Genomic DNA, 20,994 nt, shown 5'->3' on the forward strand with positions numbered 1-20,994 from the left:
ATCTGTATTAATGTGGTTATATATGTATTGAAGTGCTCAAATTCAACTGGTCATTTTCAGATTCACAAACTCAAATTAGTAAAAAATTCAAGATGAAATTTTTAAACGTGAACATCCGGGTTACAGAGGACAAGGGAGTCTGAATGGAATCAATCAATCTGCTGTTTTATGTCGTCAGTCACAGAGCTTTTGAAACTGCAAAAGTAAAAATTATTGACCAGAAAAAGGGGGAATTAAAACCATATTAATCCACATAGATGGTTTTCAAAGTTAAATATGTCAATGCTATAAATTAAGTGGTGTTTTAAACATAAAGCTATCAGTCCTGGTTGTATAACACACAATTATTGCTAACAAAACGTAAATGATTGCACCTTTCTTTGCTTCCATAGTCTGTAAATATAAGAGGTTCATAACGATCGATATGCAACGAAGCTCAGGGTTTTACTGCTAGCTCAGGTGCTAATGTGTGAAACTTGCAGCACCAGTAAGAAGTTAACTGACTTGCAAATCACCGAAGTTGAGGCTTATCAGTTCACAGTATTTTGCCTCAACAACAGGTTTGCAGTTTGAATGTTTCTGATTTAGAAGGAGAATTTCTTAATGCTGTAAGATAAAAGTTTCTTATATTTCTAAAGTCGTAGTTTGGCTGTCCACCTCATTCTTGTTGGAGGCTGATCACATCATTAAAGCCAATGTTGCTCTGCCGCCCTGTGGACAAGGTTTGAACTGTGAAGAGTTCTTCTGATTACAACCTCCACAGCCGGTGACCGACACAAGGAAACCTTTTGAATCAATGCGGTGGATATGAGTTATTAGATTTTTCACCAGGTGATTTGAACACTTAGGTGATTGTTGAAAATGTGATAACAAAATAATGCTGTGGCAACTATCTGAAGTTTCATTTTTTTCAGGCCTGAAAGCCAAACACTTGAAAAGGACTGCCAGGTGATAAGAACGGGGGGGAATGTGCCATTTAGCAAAATAAGACTCCAGTAGCTTTCTGCCAACATTGTCTCGGGTTATTGCAGGTCAGGCAGTTACTGATTATCAGTGTTAACAAAAAGATTCTTTTCAACGTGATTTCTTATGCTTTTATTTTCTACACACAATCACAGCTTTCAGAAAAAGGAAGAACGAAGCCCTTTTGGTTTGACACAATATCTGCTGTTCTGTGTTACATAATGAATTGTTGTCAAAAGAGCATGAAGACAGCTGTCTGCAGCCCATATGACATTTCGTGAGTATTTTTCTCGACTATTACACAGTCAAAATGTGGATTTATGAATCAAGTTAAGTAAAGTGTAACATAAGTAACTTTTAGGGGGATGCATGCAAGCGCTTTAGATGCCTTTTTAAATGGCACGCTTATCTAACCATGTTTAAGGATAAACGTTAATATGCTTACTTGAGTTTTGTTTACCTGATGTTTGCTTGGTGACATCTAGTAGTCACTTTGGAGATTTATTTCTATACATTTTTCTTGTTTCGGGGACTGAACGCCTCCCCGGCTTCATTTATGGTGTTTATTATTTTCTCTTTGCAATTCTCATGCATGAATTCCTCAGACTTTGTCACAGCAGAATTACAAAATCTGACTTAAAGAAGATGAACTAGACAGTAATTCTACATATTATTTTGTATAAATTATTTTAATAATACTACTTCTGTCTCTCTACTACAAGAAGAACTAAATGATATTGAAGTTTTTAAGCTTTTGCAGCTTTCACTGTCCAGGCAAAACACGGCGCGGGTCAGGCAGAGTGCTGTGGGAAGCTGAGGAAGTTTATTTGTGTTCAGGAAAGTGAGTCAACATCGCAGCTGCCTGCAGGCAGTGAGTCAATACACAGGTGGACAAAATAACCGAGACACCGTTTAGAGCAGCAGAATATCAGTTTGGTGAAAGGCTCTCGCCGTGGAGACGGTCACAGGTGTTGACCGGACTCAGAAACTGCTCAGATCAGAAACTGTCGCATCAGGTAGCTGTGATTGAAGCAGCGAGTCGGTGTTGCTGAAGGTGCACTTTTGATTGAAGCTGGGTGGTTGGAACATTCACAATTGGTGAAAATACATCAGTTTTTGGTAGTCGTGACAAAATACCCTACTTTGTAAGTATACAACCATTTTGCATTTAGAAAAACATGCATTGTTAGACAGCCATACAAGAGATTTACCTAAATACATTACAAAATTAACAAAATGATGATCTGAGCTGCTTTCAAATGTAACTCACGGGGTTGTGTATTAAAAAAAAAAAATAGACATTCAAGCGATTCAACTCATGAAAACACTGTTGAAGCTGTGACAACAGACAGACAGACAGACATCACTTCGCTCTGTTTAAACGTGGAGTGTTTCTTTCTGCAGTTTGGGACCAAAAGAGTAGAAGACAAAGGTGATCAGCTGCCGTGAGCTCCGACACGGTTATAAACCTCAGTGAATGTCGTGTTGTAAATATTTTTCACATATTAAGAAGAAATATTATATTTTGTGAGAACTTTTAAAGGGGGAAAAAACCCACCGTCATGGTGTTGGGAATGAATCATAATAAAGCAACGTTTGTGTGATGTGTTTGATTTGAACTCTAACTTTGTTAGAAACTTGCCGTGATTCCACTTTGACACAGACGCTGTCCCGATGTTTCAGACCTCTTCTTGACTCGTCACATCATTTTTGGTCCGGGCCCGACGATCCCTTCGGACAGGACTTCAGTTTGACACAAATCAGCAACTCGATAAAAACATTTTCAATAAAAAACGCTCCCGAGTTCAGATCATTAAACATCTCGAGCTGCGAGGCTTCACTGCAGAGCCGTGCGAGGCGTCTTTATGACTGAATCCACCTTCATGAACGATTCACTTCAAAACACTTTACATTTGCTTTTGGACACAAACATGAAAGAACAATCCTGCGTGTTTTCCACGCTAACGTTTCCTCGGAACGAGATCCTTTCGGTTGGCGTTGAGCGCGATGTAACTGAGACTCACGTTCTTCCCGACGAGCGACAGTGAAACTAATGAAACACATACTTGTACAGTATTGTACATAAATATATACACACAGTATAATATTGTACATGTAATATACACGGAGAGGTTCACGCCTGGACTGAACTTGCTTTGTTGAGTTTTTTTTTGAGCAGTTGATGCTCAAAAAAGTTCATGACCTGTGAGGGAACTTTGTTATTTGACCTAAACATCAGAGCAGCTTTTAAAAATAAAGCAAAAAACAAAAGTGACAAAGAAAAAAGCAGAAAAGCATTCAAACGGAGCTCATGATGGACGTCTGTGTATGTCTGCTGTGATAATTCAAACTGAACGGGAGGAATATTTTAACAAAAGATTAACAGAAGCATTAGTTTTCTCTGAACACGATCAGTGTCGAGCTGCCGCATTAACTCTTCAACTATAAACAGTAAAATAAATTAAAAACAAGTTTAAAAAAAACACTACAGCTGACAGTCCGCCTGCTGAGCGCCCCCTTTTTGTTGTCAGAGAGCTTTGAGTTTCTCAGCTCTTCGTTGGACAGACGCCACACGTCGCATTTGGCTTTTCCCTTTCAGACATTTCACCGAGAGGTCAAAGGTCGCGGCCAACCGGTCAGCGATGCTCCCGAGGGCCACGTTAGGGCCACGCTTGCTCAAAAGGAAGGAGTTCGCACGGTAAGTCGGAGTGAAACGTGATGTTTACAGCGTTGCACTCGTGTGTAGACAAATATGAAATAGTTGGACTCTGTCATACGTCTACACAGCTGGCAAACCACTGCGTGGTGCGAGTGTTATTTTGGAGAAAGTGGAAATCAGATGTTAAGAGAAATTACACCATTGAGAATGTGTATAACTACCTCTTTTTAAACGCATTCAGCTGCTCGGAATATAAAAAAGGGGGGAAAACGTTGATGTCATCAGGCTGTAGAAGCAGAAGAAGAGAAAACTACGCGGTTAAAACGTCAAACGTGCTCGATCAAACGGCCGCTACAAGCGCCAACGACAGCCGACGTGTCCAAGTGTAAGCCTCGGGAGTCTGGGGCGATGGTCTGCACGCAGCTGCTGACTGCTGGTCGTGGATTTGTCCTACGACATCCTCACCGCCACTTCCAAGACTTCTGCTGCTGTTTGGAGCTCAATAAGCGTAAACGAGCCAAAATAATACAGTTTCTTAACTGTAATCTCAAGTCTAGGGCTTACCTGTAAAAACAGGCGGCATTAAAAGCAACGGAATTATAATTATTATTAATTATTATTAATGTTCACAAACATAAAATATCACTAAATAAGTGCGTTTGCAACATTTCTTTTAAAATGTGAAAAAAGTAATCTGAAGATGAGCAAATAGGAACGTAGATCCCGTTCAGCTCCCCACAGAGACCACCAGTCCGACTCTGCCCAGTGCTGAGACTGTGAGGCGAATTAAAACCCATCGAGGTTCGGTTTTGTCCTTTGGGTCATTGCTGTTTGAATCCAAACGTTATGAAGAGCTGCGGCACGATTCCACGTCAGAGAGCTTCACCGGAGAGACGGTCGTTGTTTTTTTTGTTTTGTTTTTTAAGATGTGGCGCGCTCTCTCTTTCCAAATGGATTTAGTTTTGCACCTGACAAATCAGCGCCCTTCTCACAAGAGAACAACACATCTGCTTCCATCTCGTTGTTGCCCAGCTAATCGCATTTCAGAAATATCTTCAGAATGTCTTTTTCGCTATTATGAATGTTTTCATTCGAGTCTTTTTTTTTTTTTTTTTAATTATCAAAACAAAACATTTCAGTAATTTAAGGAGCTGTTTGCCAAAGAGAGCACAACCCGTGAGCAGACTTTCAGAGCGTAACAGCAACGGTGAGTGTTGATTTTCAACACTTCTCCTTCATCAGCTTCCTGTAGTGGACGGATTCCCTGCTGACTTCACTCAACATACAAAACGTAACTTGTAAAAACACCGCAAGTCCGTGTTGAAGGACATGTAACATTATATTTCTGATTACCAAATACTGCTCCTGACCAAATACTGCTCCTGACCAAATACTGCTCCTGACCAAATACTGCTCCTGACCAAATACTGCTCCTGACCAAATACTGCTCCTGACCAAATACTGCTCCTGACGTGGTGACGTGGCCTGATGACGCCGCGGGTGTCATCTCTGCTGTAGCGTTGGGGATCAGGCTTTACATCCTCACTCTGGTCGTCCCGTTCAGCTCTGAGACAGACCTTTAATCTGCTGATGGGGGTCAGCAGAGACCCTCCTGCAGGTTTATATGGCACATCAGAGTCGTCAAAGCGCCACCGTCCTATTTTTAACACTCTGGGAGAGCAGCAGTTTGATCGCGTCCGCTGCCTGAGCCGACGGGACGCCACGCTGCGAGACGGGATCGGTGTGCGTTGCCCTTTATGGAGAACTTAACAGTACTGGGTAACACTTTCCAAGTCCCTCAATCAATATTTTAAAGTGATGAATGCAAACTTGCCTCTACAGTCATTTTTCATAACTAATAAATGTTAAAGAATAGTTTTTTTATTACCGTCAGTGTTGCAATAAGCCACAACCTCCAATACACAAACTGGGCGCTGGGTTGACTCAGAAATGATCCCAGTTAGCTGAAACCAACAGAAAATGATTCTGCAACAACAATTAACAATTATTATTATTATTATTATGGCAAAAATTCCAAAAATATACTGGTTCCAGCTTCTGAAATGTGAATATTTTGAGGTTTTCGGAACGTTTTTGATTATTTTCCAACATTTTACAGACCAAACAATGACTAATCGATAATGTTAAATCATTATTATCGTGATAATATTGCGTGCAGAGATAAATTCGGCAGATTGTGGTATAAGATGCTCATTTGGACACATCACCTCAAATACTTATAGGAGGGACTTTTAAATGTAACCCGTTACCCAGCAGGCGCAGTTACGGCACTTCGTATCTCCTGGAACACGGATCTGATCTGGTTCGACTCAGCAGCAGAAACACACATCAGACAAACAAAACAAATGTTGACAAAATCAAACATAATGGGGTAAAAACAACTGAATCAAATGTGATGGCGAAAGAGGCCAGAGGTTCATAACAGCAGCTTTCTCGCGCCGCTTTCACGTCTTATTGGATTTATCAGAAATATTAAGTGCTAAGAAGTGACAACTGATCAAATGAGCCTTCCGGTGGTGAGTTTTGGTTTCTCCCACTTGGGGGTCACGAGTTTGTCGACACTGGGAGAATATTATTATTATTTTTACAGCTGATCTCAGTTCGAGCAGCAGAAGTTTGGAGCTCATGACTGTGGAGCTCCTGCTTGCGTCAGCTACAACAACAGACGGAGGGCTCAACGTGGCAACTTCCTACATTACCGTGTTTGAACTGATGCGTCTTCCTACGCCATGTGAAAATACCAACTAAACCGAGGTGACTGGACCGACTCTAGAACAACAAATAAAAAACACACACTACACTTCTGACGGAGACACGAGAATGCACATGGAGCTCAGGACGAAACACCCCTCCTTCAGTATCCCAGGTCCAGCTGGATTTTGTGCTCAAAAATGGCGATTAGCAGCATTATGCAGAAGCCCAGCAGGATGCCGGCGTTCTGGAGCAGGAAGAAGCCGCAGTGGCTGAAGCCGTGGTCCCCGGCGTCGTTATGCAACATCTCAGGGACCTGAAGAGGAAAATAAGACACGTGAAGTCAAACTGATCTGTGACCGGTTTCTTAAAAACAGCCGTTTCCCAACACTCTGCACTGGGTGACGAAACAATACAATTCATCCATTTTATTTATTTTTTTAATGAGACTTGCTTGTTAACACTAAGAAACACTTTTAAATCCTCTTGTGCACCGTTTTCTCCAGAGTCAGACGTTTCAGATGGATTTCAGTTTAGCCTAGCTTAGCACAAATACTGGTAGGAGCGGGAAACTAACTGGGTGACTGCAGATTGGATCGGTAACTAGCTTGTTAGCTACAAGACACCATTATTCTAAAAATGGACACCTGCGGCTGTGATGAAGTTTAATATGTTCGTGTAACGATCCATCGACGTGTCTGTGCTGCAGAGCGCAGCGCAGAGCAGCGGCCACACGAGGTCAGCCTCGGACAACAGCAGCGTAGCTGTGTTTTCCAGGCGGCAGCGGTTAGTGACAGCTCACCTCTCTGCTGTTTATTTTTATAAACTTGTCAGGTGTGCAGGTTTTACAGAGAGTAGGTGTGTGTGTGTGTGAGAGAGAGAGAAGAGGCCATCTGGTCCTGAAGGGAAGCACCAGTGAGAGTCGCAGGTAAGACCTGTTGAGTCGACAGAACAGATGCTGCTGACTGGATGAGGGCAGACCAGTTTCAGTTCTCCTGACTCGGTGGGAAAGAGCCGAGCAGCTTCTTTCTACCCAACGTGAAGCGAATAATGAATCATTTCTGTTCTTAAATACTTCCTAAATATTGAATTTATTCTGTCAGCCCGCACAAACAGATTTGACATCATTAATGTTAACATAGTAACATAGATGCACCTTTTGTAGTTTAGTCATTTGTATATTGCACCTACTACTGTAATGTAATGTAATGTATGTACATGTGTTTTTTACTCTCAAAAGTCAACATCAATAGTGGACTCCTGTTTCCTTCGGTGGTCTGGTAAAAGCTGCATTGTTTTGAAACTTCTCAAAGAAGAAATGTGGATTGTGAATCGCGGTTTGATTGCACAAAACACATCTGTGGTAACAAACGAAAACCTGGCCAGCAAACAATCCACATTTCTTCTTTTAGTTTCAAGACAATGCAGCTTTTGCCAGACCACCGAAGGATCGTGGAAGAAATGTTGTGGTGACAATAAGCCTGCAATGTATGCGACACTCCCAAATGATCCCAAGCTGATGAGGTCCACCACCAGGCGCTGAGTGTCTGCAGATGAGCGTTTCATGCAGTTTTCGAACTGTTGGCTCTCAGTTACGAGTTTGTTGTGTTTTGTTTGTCTTTAAGCGACGTTCTTAGGATCAGGAAAACAGACTTCTGCTGTGATCTTGTGATTGTCAGCTGTGTGTTTTAGAGGCAACGTTCACTCACCATGTCCACCAGAGCCACATACATGAAGAGTCCGGCCGTGAGGGCGAATATCCACATGGAGATGTTCTCTGCGTAGTGTCCGATCAAGATACCGGTCACCATACCCAAGTAGGCCATCATGGCCGACAACACGTTATAGAGAATGGCCTGACGCACAGTCATACCGGCCTTCAGGAGCACCGCAAAGTCACCTGGGAAACAGAGTAAACAGTTAACTCCAGACAAGGACACAGTGTCTTTCCAGAGAATCTTATCTTGTAATTAAACTTAACAAAAAACTCGTCATCGCATGAGATCTAGAGGTAACTGAGATAAACATTAGTTTAGCTGTTATGAACAATGTTACACATAAATATCAAGATAATACTGCGATAATAAAAGGATTTTAAATGTTATAGCGAGGCTTCACGTGCTTCTGACACTTCGGTGAATCTACCGCTGAAAGACCGAGACGAGATCGAAGGTCTTACCTAACTCGTGGGGCAGCTCGTGACAGAAAACAGCCACAGAAGTGCTGAGGCCGCTGGACAGACCCTCAGTGAAGGCAGCTCCTGCAGAACCATGTCAAAGTATTCAAACCCCCGCAGTCATCACTACTTCTGCACTATAATAATATGATAACATGCTAACATTAACGTGCCTACAGTTAGTATGTTATCTAATGTTTTGCATGCTACTGTTAGCACAGTAATATACTCAGTCAAATTGTTAACAAGCTAACATATGCATGCCAAGATGCTAACATGCCAAATGTCTGCTACTGGACAACAAGGAGAGAAATGTTATATGCTCAGAGCGATGCATATCGTGATATAAATTTATATTTCTGATTCCCTGAAGCTTAAAATTTCCCTAGTAGTAGGTGCAAACAGAAAATCCATTTAAATAAATGAATTATACAAAAATAAACACGCATGATGCGTCTATTAATGGTGGAAAAAGCTGATAGTCCCAGCTTGTTACTGGGTGTTCCTCTGAGAGCCTCGCTGCTCATTCCAGAGGGCCGGTCTAATTCCTGGTGTTTGAGACTTCAGGTGATAAACTGAAAAGTTTTTGGGAGTTCACGTCTTTGTCGGAACAGGCAGAGTATTTAGCAGACGTAACAATAAACATTACAAACTTTAAGTAGCCAAAGTATCACCACACCACCGACTTCCTGTTACCTCGACCATCCAAAGCAGCTCTTCACGATTAAGGTTGTTGTTGTTGATGAGCTGTGGGGTTTTTTTTTAGCGCCGCCTAATTATCCAACTTTTAATACCAAAACAATATCACGTGGTGTGTTCAGCTAATTTAGTTTGTACGTTGTTGTACCTTGACGACAACATATCAAAGTTTCACATTTTGTAAATAAAGAAAATGATTCAATCTTTATAAGTGTTTCTGTTGCCCAGTTAGCATAGTTAGCATATTAGCATGCTAACCTCTGAGATAGATCACTTACAGTAACGCCTACTCACCGATAGCCAGGCCGTCGCTGAAGTTGTGCAGTCCGTCTCCCATGATGACCATCCAGGCGAGCGTGGCCACGCCGGCCTGCTGGAAGTGCTGCTCTGAGTAGGAGTGGGAGTGGCTGTGAGGGTGGTGGTTCTGGGAGTGGTGGTGATGCAGGATGTGGTGGTAGTCGTGGTGGTGGTGGTGCATGCTGTCGCCTGGCCCACCGTGTCATGGAAGTGGGAGTGGCATTTGTTCTCGCAGTCCTCGGCGGTGTAGGCGGCGGCCCCCGACGCCCCGCTGTAGCCCTGCGACGAGACGACGGATACCTGCGGCGCCAGCATCACCTGCTCCTCCTCCGCCACGCCGCCGCCGTGCAGGCCGCTCGAGTGGTCGCCAAACATACCGGCACCATTAGTCTCCACATCTGGAGAAAGACAATAATACTGAAATCACCATCTGTTAAAACTACACTCGTTTAAAATGAAAGGCGGACATAAAACTACAGACAGACACCAAAGCAGCACATTTATTCTTACCGCTGAAACGCAACGAGGATTTAGTTTGTTATTGTTGAGATTACGGAAACAGATGTAATGTTCGTTACTTCCAGAAAACCAAACTGCGGGATGAAAAAAATGTGATCCAGCTTTGCTAATGGATATTTGAGGCCAGTACCGACATCGTGATTTCAGAGGAAAAACCCAATAATAATAATAATGTATATCGACTGATATTAAGCTGCAAATATTAACTTGCCTCTCCGGTGCAAACTATGCAATGAGACATTGTTTCCAAACAACCTCAAACATCTCTGACGTTTCTTGTTTCTTGACGGACAGACACCATTATATCTATATTGCTAATTTTCCCTCTGGCAGTAACACTTTATTATTGTTTGTTATTTGTTTGTTAAACAACTTTGTTATTCTTAGATCTTTACGTTTAAGTGAAGAAACAAATGTCAGGTTTGTCCAGAGGAATGGCCTTGTTGTTAATCTTTTGTAGGGGGGCATTTTTGGTCAACTCAGGCTCAGTTTAAACAAGTTCGTGGTGTCAGAAAGCTAAAAGAATTCCAGCTTTTCTGGGAAATGCGAGAAAAGTGAAAATATCTCCAGTGAGTTTGTTTCGCGTCTCACCTTCAGCTGGCTTCAGGTCGTTCTCTTCCAGAGCAGGCTGCTTCTCTGGATCTGCATTGTCGTTCTGATCCCACTTCTTCTGGATCTGTTTGGACGGCAGGAACCTGGTTTTTATTTCATACAACAGTACGAACAACCACAGCAACGACGGCAAGCCTCACGTTTCTGATGATCTCAGTCTCCAGAGGAATTGTTTAGACCTCCGCTTAAAGCTGGATGCAAATATTCAAAATGACCTCATTAATCGTATCTAGTTTTTAACGGCAAAAATTAGAAATGTTTAAATCCTATTGCAAAAATAACTAACCACTAGTAAATCATTTAAAATAATTTTGATTTTAAAATATTTTTTAATCTTAATTAAGAATTGTATGTGTTGAAAATGTCAAAAGTAGCTGTAGAAATTCAAAATGTTCCTACATAAATAATTTGATAACTGAAATGTTTGTTACACTAAGTAAAATGGTAAATATAAGGACACATGTATGACTGGTGATGTTCAGTTAGCAGGATTTTGTGGTGTTTAAAGTTTTGCTGGGTATCAGAAGTTGGTATCAACTGTCTGATCAGATTCATAATCTTGTTAAATTATTCTTTAATCACATGCATCCTGTTTTAAATAATCTGTTTTAGACTGTAGTTATTTTACAGTGTAACTTCTTGTCTGACTGCTTGTGTTTTGGCAACCTTGAACTTTTCAGAACTGGTTTCTTTTGTTGCATAAAAGAAACGCCTCGGTAGAAAAATGTTTTCTCAAAGTAAGCTATCATTTTGGTGTTAAAACTATATTCTCATTTTACAAATCATTCAAATGAACTGCTGCCATGAGTATTTCCAATATATTCCAAAATTTCTCCATTATAGATCAATGTATGTAATCACAGGTGTGTTTTCTTTTAGAAGAGTTACTACAGTTTGAAAGAGGGCAGGAAGCACGTGTTCTAAAATGTCTTCAGCTCTGTCTTAACGACCGAACGCAGAAAGAAATGGATCAAACTCTGACCTTTTGCTTCTTGTCCTTGTACATTTTCCCCAACGTCAGGAAGTGTTCGATTAGAAACATGAAGTAGACTCCGCTCAGAGTCGTCAGGCCCTTCCACACAGCGTCCAGGTTTTCCTCTCGCTCATCGTGGAGGTGATGTCCCTCCGAGAAATTAATCCCAGAATCCTCGTGGTGGTGATGGTGGCCTCCCTGAGACTGAAGAACCCACAGATAAACACAAAGAGACGCAGTCAGGGCACAAACTGCCAACAACACTGAACGCATCACTACTGCCAGTCGAGTATAAACGGAGTCGAGACGCAACATAACGTGGTCTTTGGACCCCACCTTCTCTACCCTTTAGCAGTTGACCTCAAAAATCTGGTTATATGAGCACTTCTCTGAATCTGGGCGTGGACAAAGACAAGCTTAACGAGGTGGTCTGAGATTGGCACAAGATCGTCTGTATCGAGAACTATGAAGTACCAAAAGCTGGCAGTGACTGTGTGGTCAGATTTGTTTTCTTGTTTAATTATTCTTTAGACCAGATAGTTCCTGATTTTAAAAAAAATCACAATGTTTCCACCCCCCCCGCTCCATACATATCGTTGTCATTTCTGAGTTGTTTTTAAAAATTGCTCCCTAATGGAAATGCTACATGGGTTTGAAAATATCAACGCCAGCCGACAGTTACTAGGAAATGTAATTCATCTTTCAACGTACTCCAACACTCCCCACATCGTGCAAATGAACTGCAGTTTACACAGATACATGCAGAACACTGCAGCTAAACACACGTCAGATATTATGAATCAGAACATCCTGTGTATGGAAACAAACTTCCCTGCAGTGCTTATCTACACACGTCCGTGGTTAATCATTGGGGTGTTTGCCGGGTTGCAAACCAGCTGCTGCATTTCTACCTGAACTTGGATTTAGAACCAGCTCCTGAGCAGTGGTGCTGTAAACGGGGGGAGTACAGTGGAAACAAAAGCAGAACCTTACAGGTTCCTGTAGTGGAAAAGGCCAAACAGATATATGAGCAGAACTCTGGTTTGGACTCAAACAAGTGTAAATGTGGCCCTAAAATGTCTCCAGTCAGGACAAAATTCAAACTTGACCCGACAGGACTGATAATGTGAGGAACACATGCTGCAAGATGTCAAATGAAAGTCCTGCGGCGTAGAACTTGAGCTGTAAGCGGCTGGACGTCGGGCATCGTGCTGACTCACGTGCGGGATGAGATGAAGGAAGGCGTCGCCGCTCAGCGTGCCGACGGCCAGCGCCACCAGGAAGCTGAGGAGGAACTTGAAGAAAACTCTGTTCATGAGCGGGATGAGGACGACGCCGAGCAGGGACAGCAGGCTGATGATCGTGATGGAGATGAACCCGCCGACCCACGCTGCAATACACAAATTAAAAACGCTTCATATTACTTCAACATTTGTTATTAAAAACCTACACATATCAATATTATGTGAAACTGGAATTTGTCTTGTGTTTGTCACAGTCCGTCCGCACCGATGGCCGGGGCCAGTAAAAGTTTATACAAGGTGTGTCCGGCCCTGGCGTCATTCATCCGTCATACATAACTTCATATGACCGGAGGCCTTGACTTATATCTCAAGGCCAATATCCAAGACAAATATCCAGAGGCTCGATTTTAACTGCCTGCGCTCAACGCTTTATTGAAGACACATACTCCGTGTTACATGCGCTCTGCCTTTAGGCCAACTGAACGAAGCACGCCTCGTGTTTCTCCGCCTCCATGTCAGTAACTTCATCACATCAGTATAAGTGCGCGGCACTATATGCTGCACATACTATACATTGTCATACTTACCGGTACTCGAAAGAAAAATGTCTGCGAAACAAACGTACAAGGCTACGAAAAGAAAAAGGGGCTTCCTACTTTTGTGGAAGCACCAATACTCGTGGGTGGAAAACAGCGACTGCGGTACGTTTTGTAGCGTTTGCTGGCGCCTCCCTGCAACGGCCGATCGAGGGGGTTCGTTTTTTCAGAAAGGGACTGACAAGTATCGAAAACATGCTCTCGATGCGCACGGCAGAAGTAGAAAGCACGATGCTTAATGCTTAATGTTGGACAAAATGTGGCTGAAATGTTTTCATAAATGATTGAATCATGGGGAAGTAATTGTTATTTTTTATTTTCTGGGGCCAGTAAAACTCTGATCTGCTGGACAAAAATGTTTCGCTGGACACCGTTTGTGTTACGGTACATTTTTAAAAAAAAGGTGACCAGTTATCCCAAGATTACAGTTAACACAAGTCTACTTACCTATTGTGATGCTTTTGCCACTTTCTCCACCAGAGCGCTCGCTGTGGTCGTGGTCCGAGTTGTTGTGGTCACCATGGTGACCGTGACCATGTTTATGGTCTAGAAATAAAAAAACAAAAAACAAAACAAAAAGGAGATTAATCAATCCAGTTTTAATCACACAAACAACAATAAAACATTAACTGAGAGTAGCCAGGGTGTTCCCAGCGTAAACTGGTTTGTCAAAGTGCACCTGAACGCTCCAGGTGTGTCAGCGTGTGAGTCAGCAAACACACGTTAATATCTCAGGTGAGGAGACGTTACAGGTACAGGTGAGACATTAAATACATTCCAGGAAGCCCAGTTTGAGTAACAGATCCATAAATTTGAAGCTTTATCAGACATCAAAACATCAAAGCACAGACGTTTATAATACTAAAATCGAATTTTACAACTCGAGAAAGTTAGAGCAATTATGTTGTTATCTTTCGTTTCCAGGTGATTTTAGCAGAGACGTCTGCCAGCACCTGGTGAGGAGCGGGACAGACAGCCGGCTGAGCAAATCATTATTTCACGGTCGGGACGTCTCGTGACAAAATCAACATAAATACAGGTTAATGCCAACAGCTGTGCGACCGGCTGTATCGACGTTTAAAACAAGTCGTCCACCTGAACGCGGCCGTCCTGGGACGTTTACCTACTTGACCGACGTGTGTGTCAAAGTTGACCTGAAAAATGAGAAAAAGACTTGCCCCATCACTGGGCTCCTACCTTTCTCCCCGTGTTCTGCAGCGCCTCCGTGCAGGACGCACGCACCGCCGTCGATCTGGTTGAGGAGGGCGGGGCAGAGGAAGCTGAAGTCAGCGACGGTCACGCCCACGTCCTGAGACATCCCATGTGAGGAGAGGATGCTGGAGGCGTTCAGACACTGGAGATAAAAACACAAAAACTCAACAACTGCACTCATTCAAGATTTAGTACGTAAATACAAATGATGCACACGTGAAAAGCCGTTGTAGGTTTTACACCTGGATAGATTTATTTTCTGTTTTGTTCAGACTTTGTATTCACTTTCCTCTCTTTTACAGCGCTAATGTTCTGTTGTCTCATCAGAAAACTAGACTACTGCTGTTCTCTTTACTGAAGCAAAACGGAGGAAACTAGCGCGTCGTGTTGAAAATAAAATCACGACACCGAACCGTCTGAGAGGTAACCAGTAACCACGACAACTTACTCACTCGGTGAACGGCAACATGTCTTGTGATTATCTAACATGTGTTGTGTTTATCTAACACGTGTTGTGTTATAACATGTCGGTTATGACTTAGTGTATTGTAAGTGAGTATTGAAACGTGTACTGAGAGCTGGCACTGACGGCTGGGTCAGATTCTTGGGGCTTATTCACTCATTCTGATCTAAAAATCTGGAAATTTTTCACTACATTTTATTGTTAAGTTCTTTATTTAAACACTGATGCGTCGAGCGGTTTGGCTGTTAAAATTAAAAAAAGAAAAACCTTGCTTTGTGGAATATGAACATTTGGCACTGAAACTATTGATTTGGTACATTTTCGCTGTAAATGAGAAGCCAATGTCGTACCTCTGCACTGCCCACGCTTCGGTTGCGGGGAAGATCCTGGCTCATGTGGTCGTGGTGATTAGCGTGATCGTGATCGTGGTCGTGGCTGTGATCGTGGTTAAGATGATCCCCCCGGCTGACTGCAGCTACGTGTATCTGGCTTTCGGTGACCAGTCTGGCAGACGCCCTGGTGGTTTCCTCCCCTGCAGGACTGAGTTGTTCCGGGCCGCTGTCTTGTCTCTTATGAGCTTCCTCTGGTTTCGCCGCCAGCTGGGCGCCGTACACCGCCGTGGTGCCGACCTCCTGCGCCGCTGCTACGGCCTTCCTGTCGTGCAGGTTGTGATGGCTGTCCTGATCTTTTGAGACCTCGGGGGTCTTTGGAAACTTTCTGGGCTGCGAGGGTTCGACACGGCCGTGCTTCTGGTGATGCGTGTTGTCGTGCAGATGGTGGTGATGTTGGTGATCACCTTCGTGGTGGTGGTGGTGATGATGATGATGATGATCGTGGTGGCCTGGTTGCTCGTGATGTTGCACCATAACAGTCCTGATGCGATCCAACCCCACGTTCTGTAAGAGACGCTTTAAACCGGCCAGAGAGATGGTCCCGTTTTCTCCATATCTGTTCAATTTAATAAAACATCAAATAAAAAAGTAAAATACTCATTCATCATTCGAAGAATATGACAAAAACATATGACAACAGTCCTGGGGGGAGTTTACTGCCATTTATGTACAAATTAATATTTCACTGGATTTAATCTTTTAATTTTTAACTACTGAACAAGAAACATGTTTACTTATTCGTGACTCCTATAACTGGGCATGCACCACACCATCTTTCAGATTTCCAATATAAAAAATTAACTTGAAGGAAACTGTTTATGTTTAAAAAACAACTACTTTTATAAAATCCAGTTTTATTTTCTATCCTGAAAAAAAGGGAAACTGGGGTGCAAATTAGAGAAAAATAAAAAATTTAAAAAAAAAAGGATATAATGAGGCAGCCAAAAAAGAGGAGAGGGAACACAAAAACACATTACAAGCAAATGTCATTATGTAAACCAAACCCTCATTGTTAATTCAACAACAGTGTTTATAAAGAGCTGCTCTACATTTACAGTTTCGGGCCTACACACGGGGCCGGGTGTCCACCTCAATACCTCTTTGGTGCAGACTTACATGTGTGTAGTTCCTGATTTAAATCAATTCTAGAAATTTAATTTCAATTTAAATAAAAAACACGTGTTTCCCAGTTAACTGTTAAATTGTCAGAATTGATGCCTTCAAAATGGCTGATCTTATTTTTCCGTTTTTAATCACGTAAAGCAAAACAATCTATGTATCTGTGGAGCTGCAGACGGGAAACGTTACTTTCTAAAAATGACAGGTGCTCAGTGATTTTATATTGTCTGGGTTACTGACAGGAGCTCACCTGTTGAACAGAGCCTCCAGGTGTTGCCTCTGGCTCTGCTCGGCTCTCTGTGAATCGACCACAGCCGACAGTAAACGCACCGCGCCGTTTGTCTCTGTGGTGGACGGGCTGCAGTCCGACCCGTCGCCGCCGGACAGACTCGCGGCGAGGAGAAACATCACGGCCAAGACGGCTCGACTCCTCTCCTCCATCATCTCTGCCGGGGAAACAAGGAAGTTCAGAAACAGCAACGAGTAGCTGATTAGCTGCAGAACAAGTCAGAATATCTGTTCAGCTATTTTTCAAACCCAACAACAACTTTTACCTCTGAATAAGTACTCCACCTTTAATAAAAGAATCCATTAGCCTGCAATTAATCAGCAACTATTTTGATAATCGATTAATTATTTCTGCTTTTTTTCAAGCAAAAATGCCAAACATTCACCGGTTGGGAGGATTTGCCGCTCTCTTTCGTATCACAGTGAACTGAATCTCTTTTGGTTTCGGACTGTTGGGCAAAACGAGACACCTGAAGGCGTCACCTTGGACATTAGTTGCAGCCCTAGAAATTTTGGATGTTTCACCTCAATATCGTAATTTCTGTGTCGACGTTAGCGATAATTCAGCCAGTTTGACGGTTAAAGGTGGGGTCAGCGATTCTAATCCGACACACGTCTTTTTGTCAGATTCAGCGAATCATCTCCTCGCGGCCCGCTAGCTGTCCGTTCAGTGTGAGCGCTGGTGTTCGTACTCGGCCCCGGCTCTGTAAACGGGAAACACACAAAGAGGCTCGGACCGAGCCGCACAACACTACTCCTACTGACTCTCTAGCTTGAATAAACTGAAGGACTGACTTTATGGATTTCTTACAGACCTAAATGTATTCATATCACAAATTTCAATAAATTGCCCGAATCCTTTAAAATTAGGGCTGCATTTAACAAGTATTTTCATTATCAGTTAAGCAGCTGGTTATTGTTTCGACTAAATTATTCAGTCCATTAAACGTCAGAAAATAGTGAAAAATCACCCAAAGTGACGTATTCAAACCAAAAGATATTCTGTTCACTATAATATCAGACAAGGAAAAGCAGCAAATCGTCACATTTAAGAAGCTGGAACCATCAAATCGACTGAACGTTTCGACCTGAGACCAATAAGCAGAAATATATCCAGCTAATAGACTGGTCCTAAAGTCCAGTCTCATTAACGGACAAGCAGAAGTGAGTCAACACAAGAAAGGAAATATTAATCATTAATGTATATAAAAATAAATAGGTTACCAGTTATCATTATCAAAGTTAATGTGAAAATATATAAACTATCTGCTGTGTCTAAATCAGTCGATTTGGATCCGACGCTTCAGTGGATTAGCACCTTTAGTCTCTCCACCTGTCCCTAAACGTTCTTTTTCCCCACCAGAAGTGCAGCAACAAAAACACATCTTGAAGACAAACTCAATTTAAAACCAACAAAATAAACATTTAACTACAGTCTAGGCCATTTACACCCTCAAATTTAAAAAGAAATTAGCAATGGATTAACTACAGCACACTGAAGAGCGGGGGGGATATCGTGAATACATCGTGAACAATGATTTAAAGAGAGATTATAGCAGCGAAGCTTATTACAGATACCCTTCTCACAATATAAAAAGTAGAACATTTGTCTATAGAGTTTGGCTGTGTGTGTGTGTGTGTGTGTGTGTGGACTGCCACTTGGTAGATTTCTGTTTCACATAAAGCTGATGCATAAAAGCCACGGACATTAAAAATAACCCCATGAACAAGCTCCCACAAACCAGCAGTACGTGTCGATGAATCGAGTACCTGTAATACTGAATGTTGAGTAATTCTCAAAGGTTTCCTAAAGTTCCCGAGCTGACGTCACCACGCTGCTCGTTTTGCCTGACTAACAATCCAAAAACCCCGAAGAAGAAAAGCAACAAATCCTCAGATTCAAGGAAGCTAGAACCAGGTAATGTTTGAACAAAAAATGTGCCTACTTTTCTGCCGATCGAGTAATTGATTAAACAACTCAGCTCCGGTTTAAACATAAATATAAAACTGTGCGGGCACAGACCGTGAAGAGGAGGGAAGTGAAAGTAATGTCAGGAGGAGTACTGTGTTCTTCGCCACTGGCCTTTGTCTTGAAAATCAGAAAAATATATAATTTATATTCACAACACAAAAAGGCACAAGTTAATACAACACTGGACCATTGCGACGTTGGTATAACTGGAACACACTCTTCCCACTTCAGGTCTTCGTGTTAAAGTTCAAATGTTTGTTTTTTTTGACTGTTGAACGGTGTTTTAACAAGTATTCAGACACTTTAAGTAAAATTACTAAGTGTAAAAATACTCTATTAAAACTAAAAGTCTGGCATTCAAAATTTAGTACATAAGTATGTTCAGCAAATGTACTTAAAGTATAAAGGAAAGTCCTCACTATGCAGGTATAACGGCCTCTGTCAGAATATTAATAATATATAATTATACGAATTATTATTACTGATGTGTTAATTACTGTAAGCAGCATTTTAATATAGCTGGCTGCGATTGAGCTCATTCTGCACATTTTTATATATACTGTTAAGAGGTTTAATTTACTTTATAAACAATACATCATATTTTATATGCTCATTGGCTTTTTTTAATATCTATATCTGCAAAGGAACAACTAGTTATAACTGTCAAACAGATGTTGTGGAGGAATAGGTACAAAAGCAGATAGCATCAACTTAAAATAAAGTGCAAGCACCTCAAAGCTGCACTTTAGTACAGCACTTGAGTAAAATGTATTGCTGCTGAATCACCTGAAGTTGTGGTTGTACAAAAGTCTGACGTTAAATTCAAGGAATTAACGTTATTACACAATAGAAAACACGATGACAAAACATATGTCGGTCGAGCTAAATGACGGAAGACATTTTAACGGACAATGGTTAATTCCGGATACAGATTACTACAACAACACCACTTATTCAGATAATCCAATTAGATCACATATTGCTGAGCACACTGTCCGCCAGCTAAAATAAGTTGCAGCGCACAGTGCCGTTTTAAGAAGACATATGGAAACAGTTGGCTAATTGAGAAAACTATATAAAAAATAAAGTTGTCTTTTTTTTGTTGGATGTAAAGCCGAATTGAAGAGCATCTTATAACTAATTGGATTACGTTAAGTTCAGTTAGGTTTAGATGGCACTCGCCCTTTGATATGAACATATATTAAAAACACAGGTTTTCTGAATGGGGTCTGGCGTACGGCTCTTACAAATGAAGCCGGGTTTGAGGACGGCGGTTTAGAACGTTAGATAGCTAGCTTAACAAAACAAACAGCTCACCATTAGTAGTAACAGTTAATGTAGATGTATGATGTTTAAATATTCAGGAATAGATAATACTAACACGGTCGAAGCTTCCTCACCTCTTCTGTTTGTAACAGTGAATTAGCTGAGTTAGCCACCCTGCTAGCCGCGGTTATTTCGTTAAATTTTCTCGGAGGATGCTGACAGATGGCATCTGCCAGGTGGCTGCGGCCCAGGCTCGGGCCTCGTGCTGCTGCCGAGGCTCGGCCTAAGTTTACAACAAAATCAATCCATAAAAATATAAAATCCTTCTCCCGCGGTACAACCGGCCACGCGTGTCTGTGTTTGACCAGAAACACACACACACACACACACTGGAGGTAAACAGTAACACGTTGGGTTTATGCGCTCTGCACCAGCCCGGTGCCGTGTGCACAAAGACTGCAAACCCGGAAACTGAGCCCGGCCGCTGCCGCCGCCGTGCGGAGCGGACGTGCTTCGTCTCCGCTCGGCCACAAATCGGGCCAAAATAAGCCTTTAAAACGTGTGGACGTTACTTACAGCGAACGTAAGTGCTGTGTTTTTATCCGCCCCGGTTTCTGTGTGCACGCTTCACGGCGCCGCTCGGTCCTCTCCAGTCCGGTAATGAAGGCTAATGGATGTGGTCTGCGGCGCCTTCACGGGCTGCCGGAAATATGACACTTCCTCCAAAGTCTAGAGAAGGAGGGAAAATGCAGAGCCGACCAAAGCCCTTCGGGGGGTCCTAAGCACAATTTGCATATGAAAAAGCTGCATAGCTCACCTGATACTTCTCACC

At 42.2% G+C, this 20,994-nt stretch overlaps 1 protein-coding gene across 1 annotated transcript; it reads right to left on the reverse strand.

Annotated features, from left to right (window-relative positions):
- Nucleotides 1-1,764: 1,764 nt before the first annotated feature.
- On the reverse strand, nucleotides 1,765-20,896 carry slc39a6 (solute carrier family 39 member 6). The gene is given in 13 exon segments (XM_044219786.1): nucleotides 1,765-6,650; nucleotides 8,044-8,234; nucleotides 8,514-8,594; nucleotides 9,504-9,695; nucleotides 9,698-9,904; nucleotides 10,617-10,701; nucleotides 11,620-11,814; nucleotides 12,831-13,000; nucleotides 13,898-13,996; nucleotides 14,648-14,804; nucleotides 15,476-16,073; nucleotides 16,887-17,082; nucleotides 20,739-20,896. Coding segments are annotated over 12 exon segments (2,322 nt in total). The 5' UTR covers nucleotides 17,081-17,082; nucleotides 20,739-20,896; the 3' UTR covers nucleotides 1,765-6,497.
- Between the last annotated feature and the right edge of the window lie 98 nt (nucleotides 20,897-20,994).

This window comes from Siniperca chuatsi, linkage group LG13 (assembly GCF_020085105.1).
Source record: "Siniperca chuatsi isolate FFG_IHB_CAS linkage group LG13, ASM2008510v1, whole genome shotgun sequence".
Lineage (NCBI taxonomy): Eukaryota > Metazoa > Chordata > Actinopteri > Centrarchiformes > Sinipercidae > Siniperca > Siniperca chuatsi.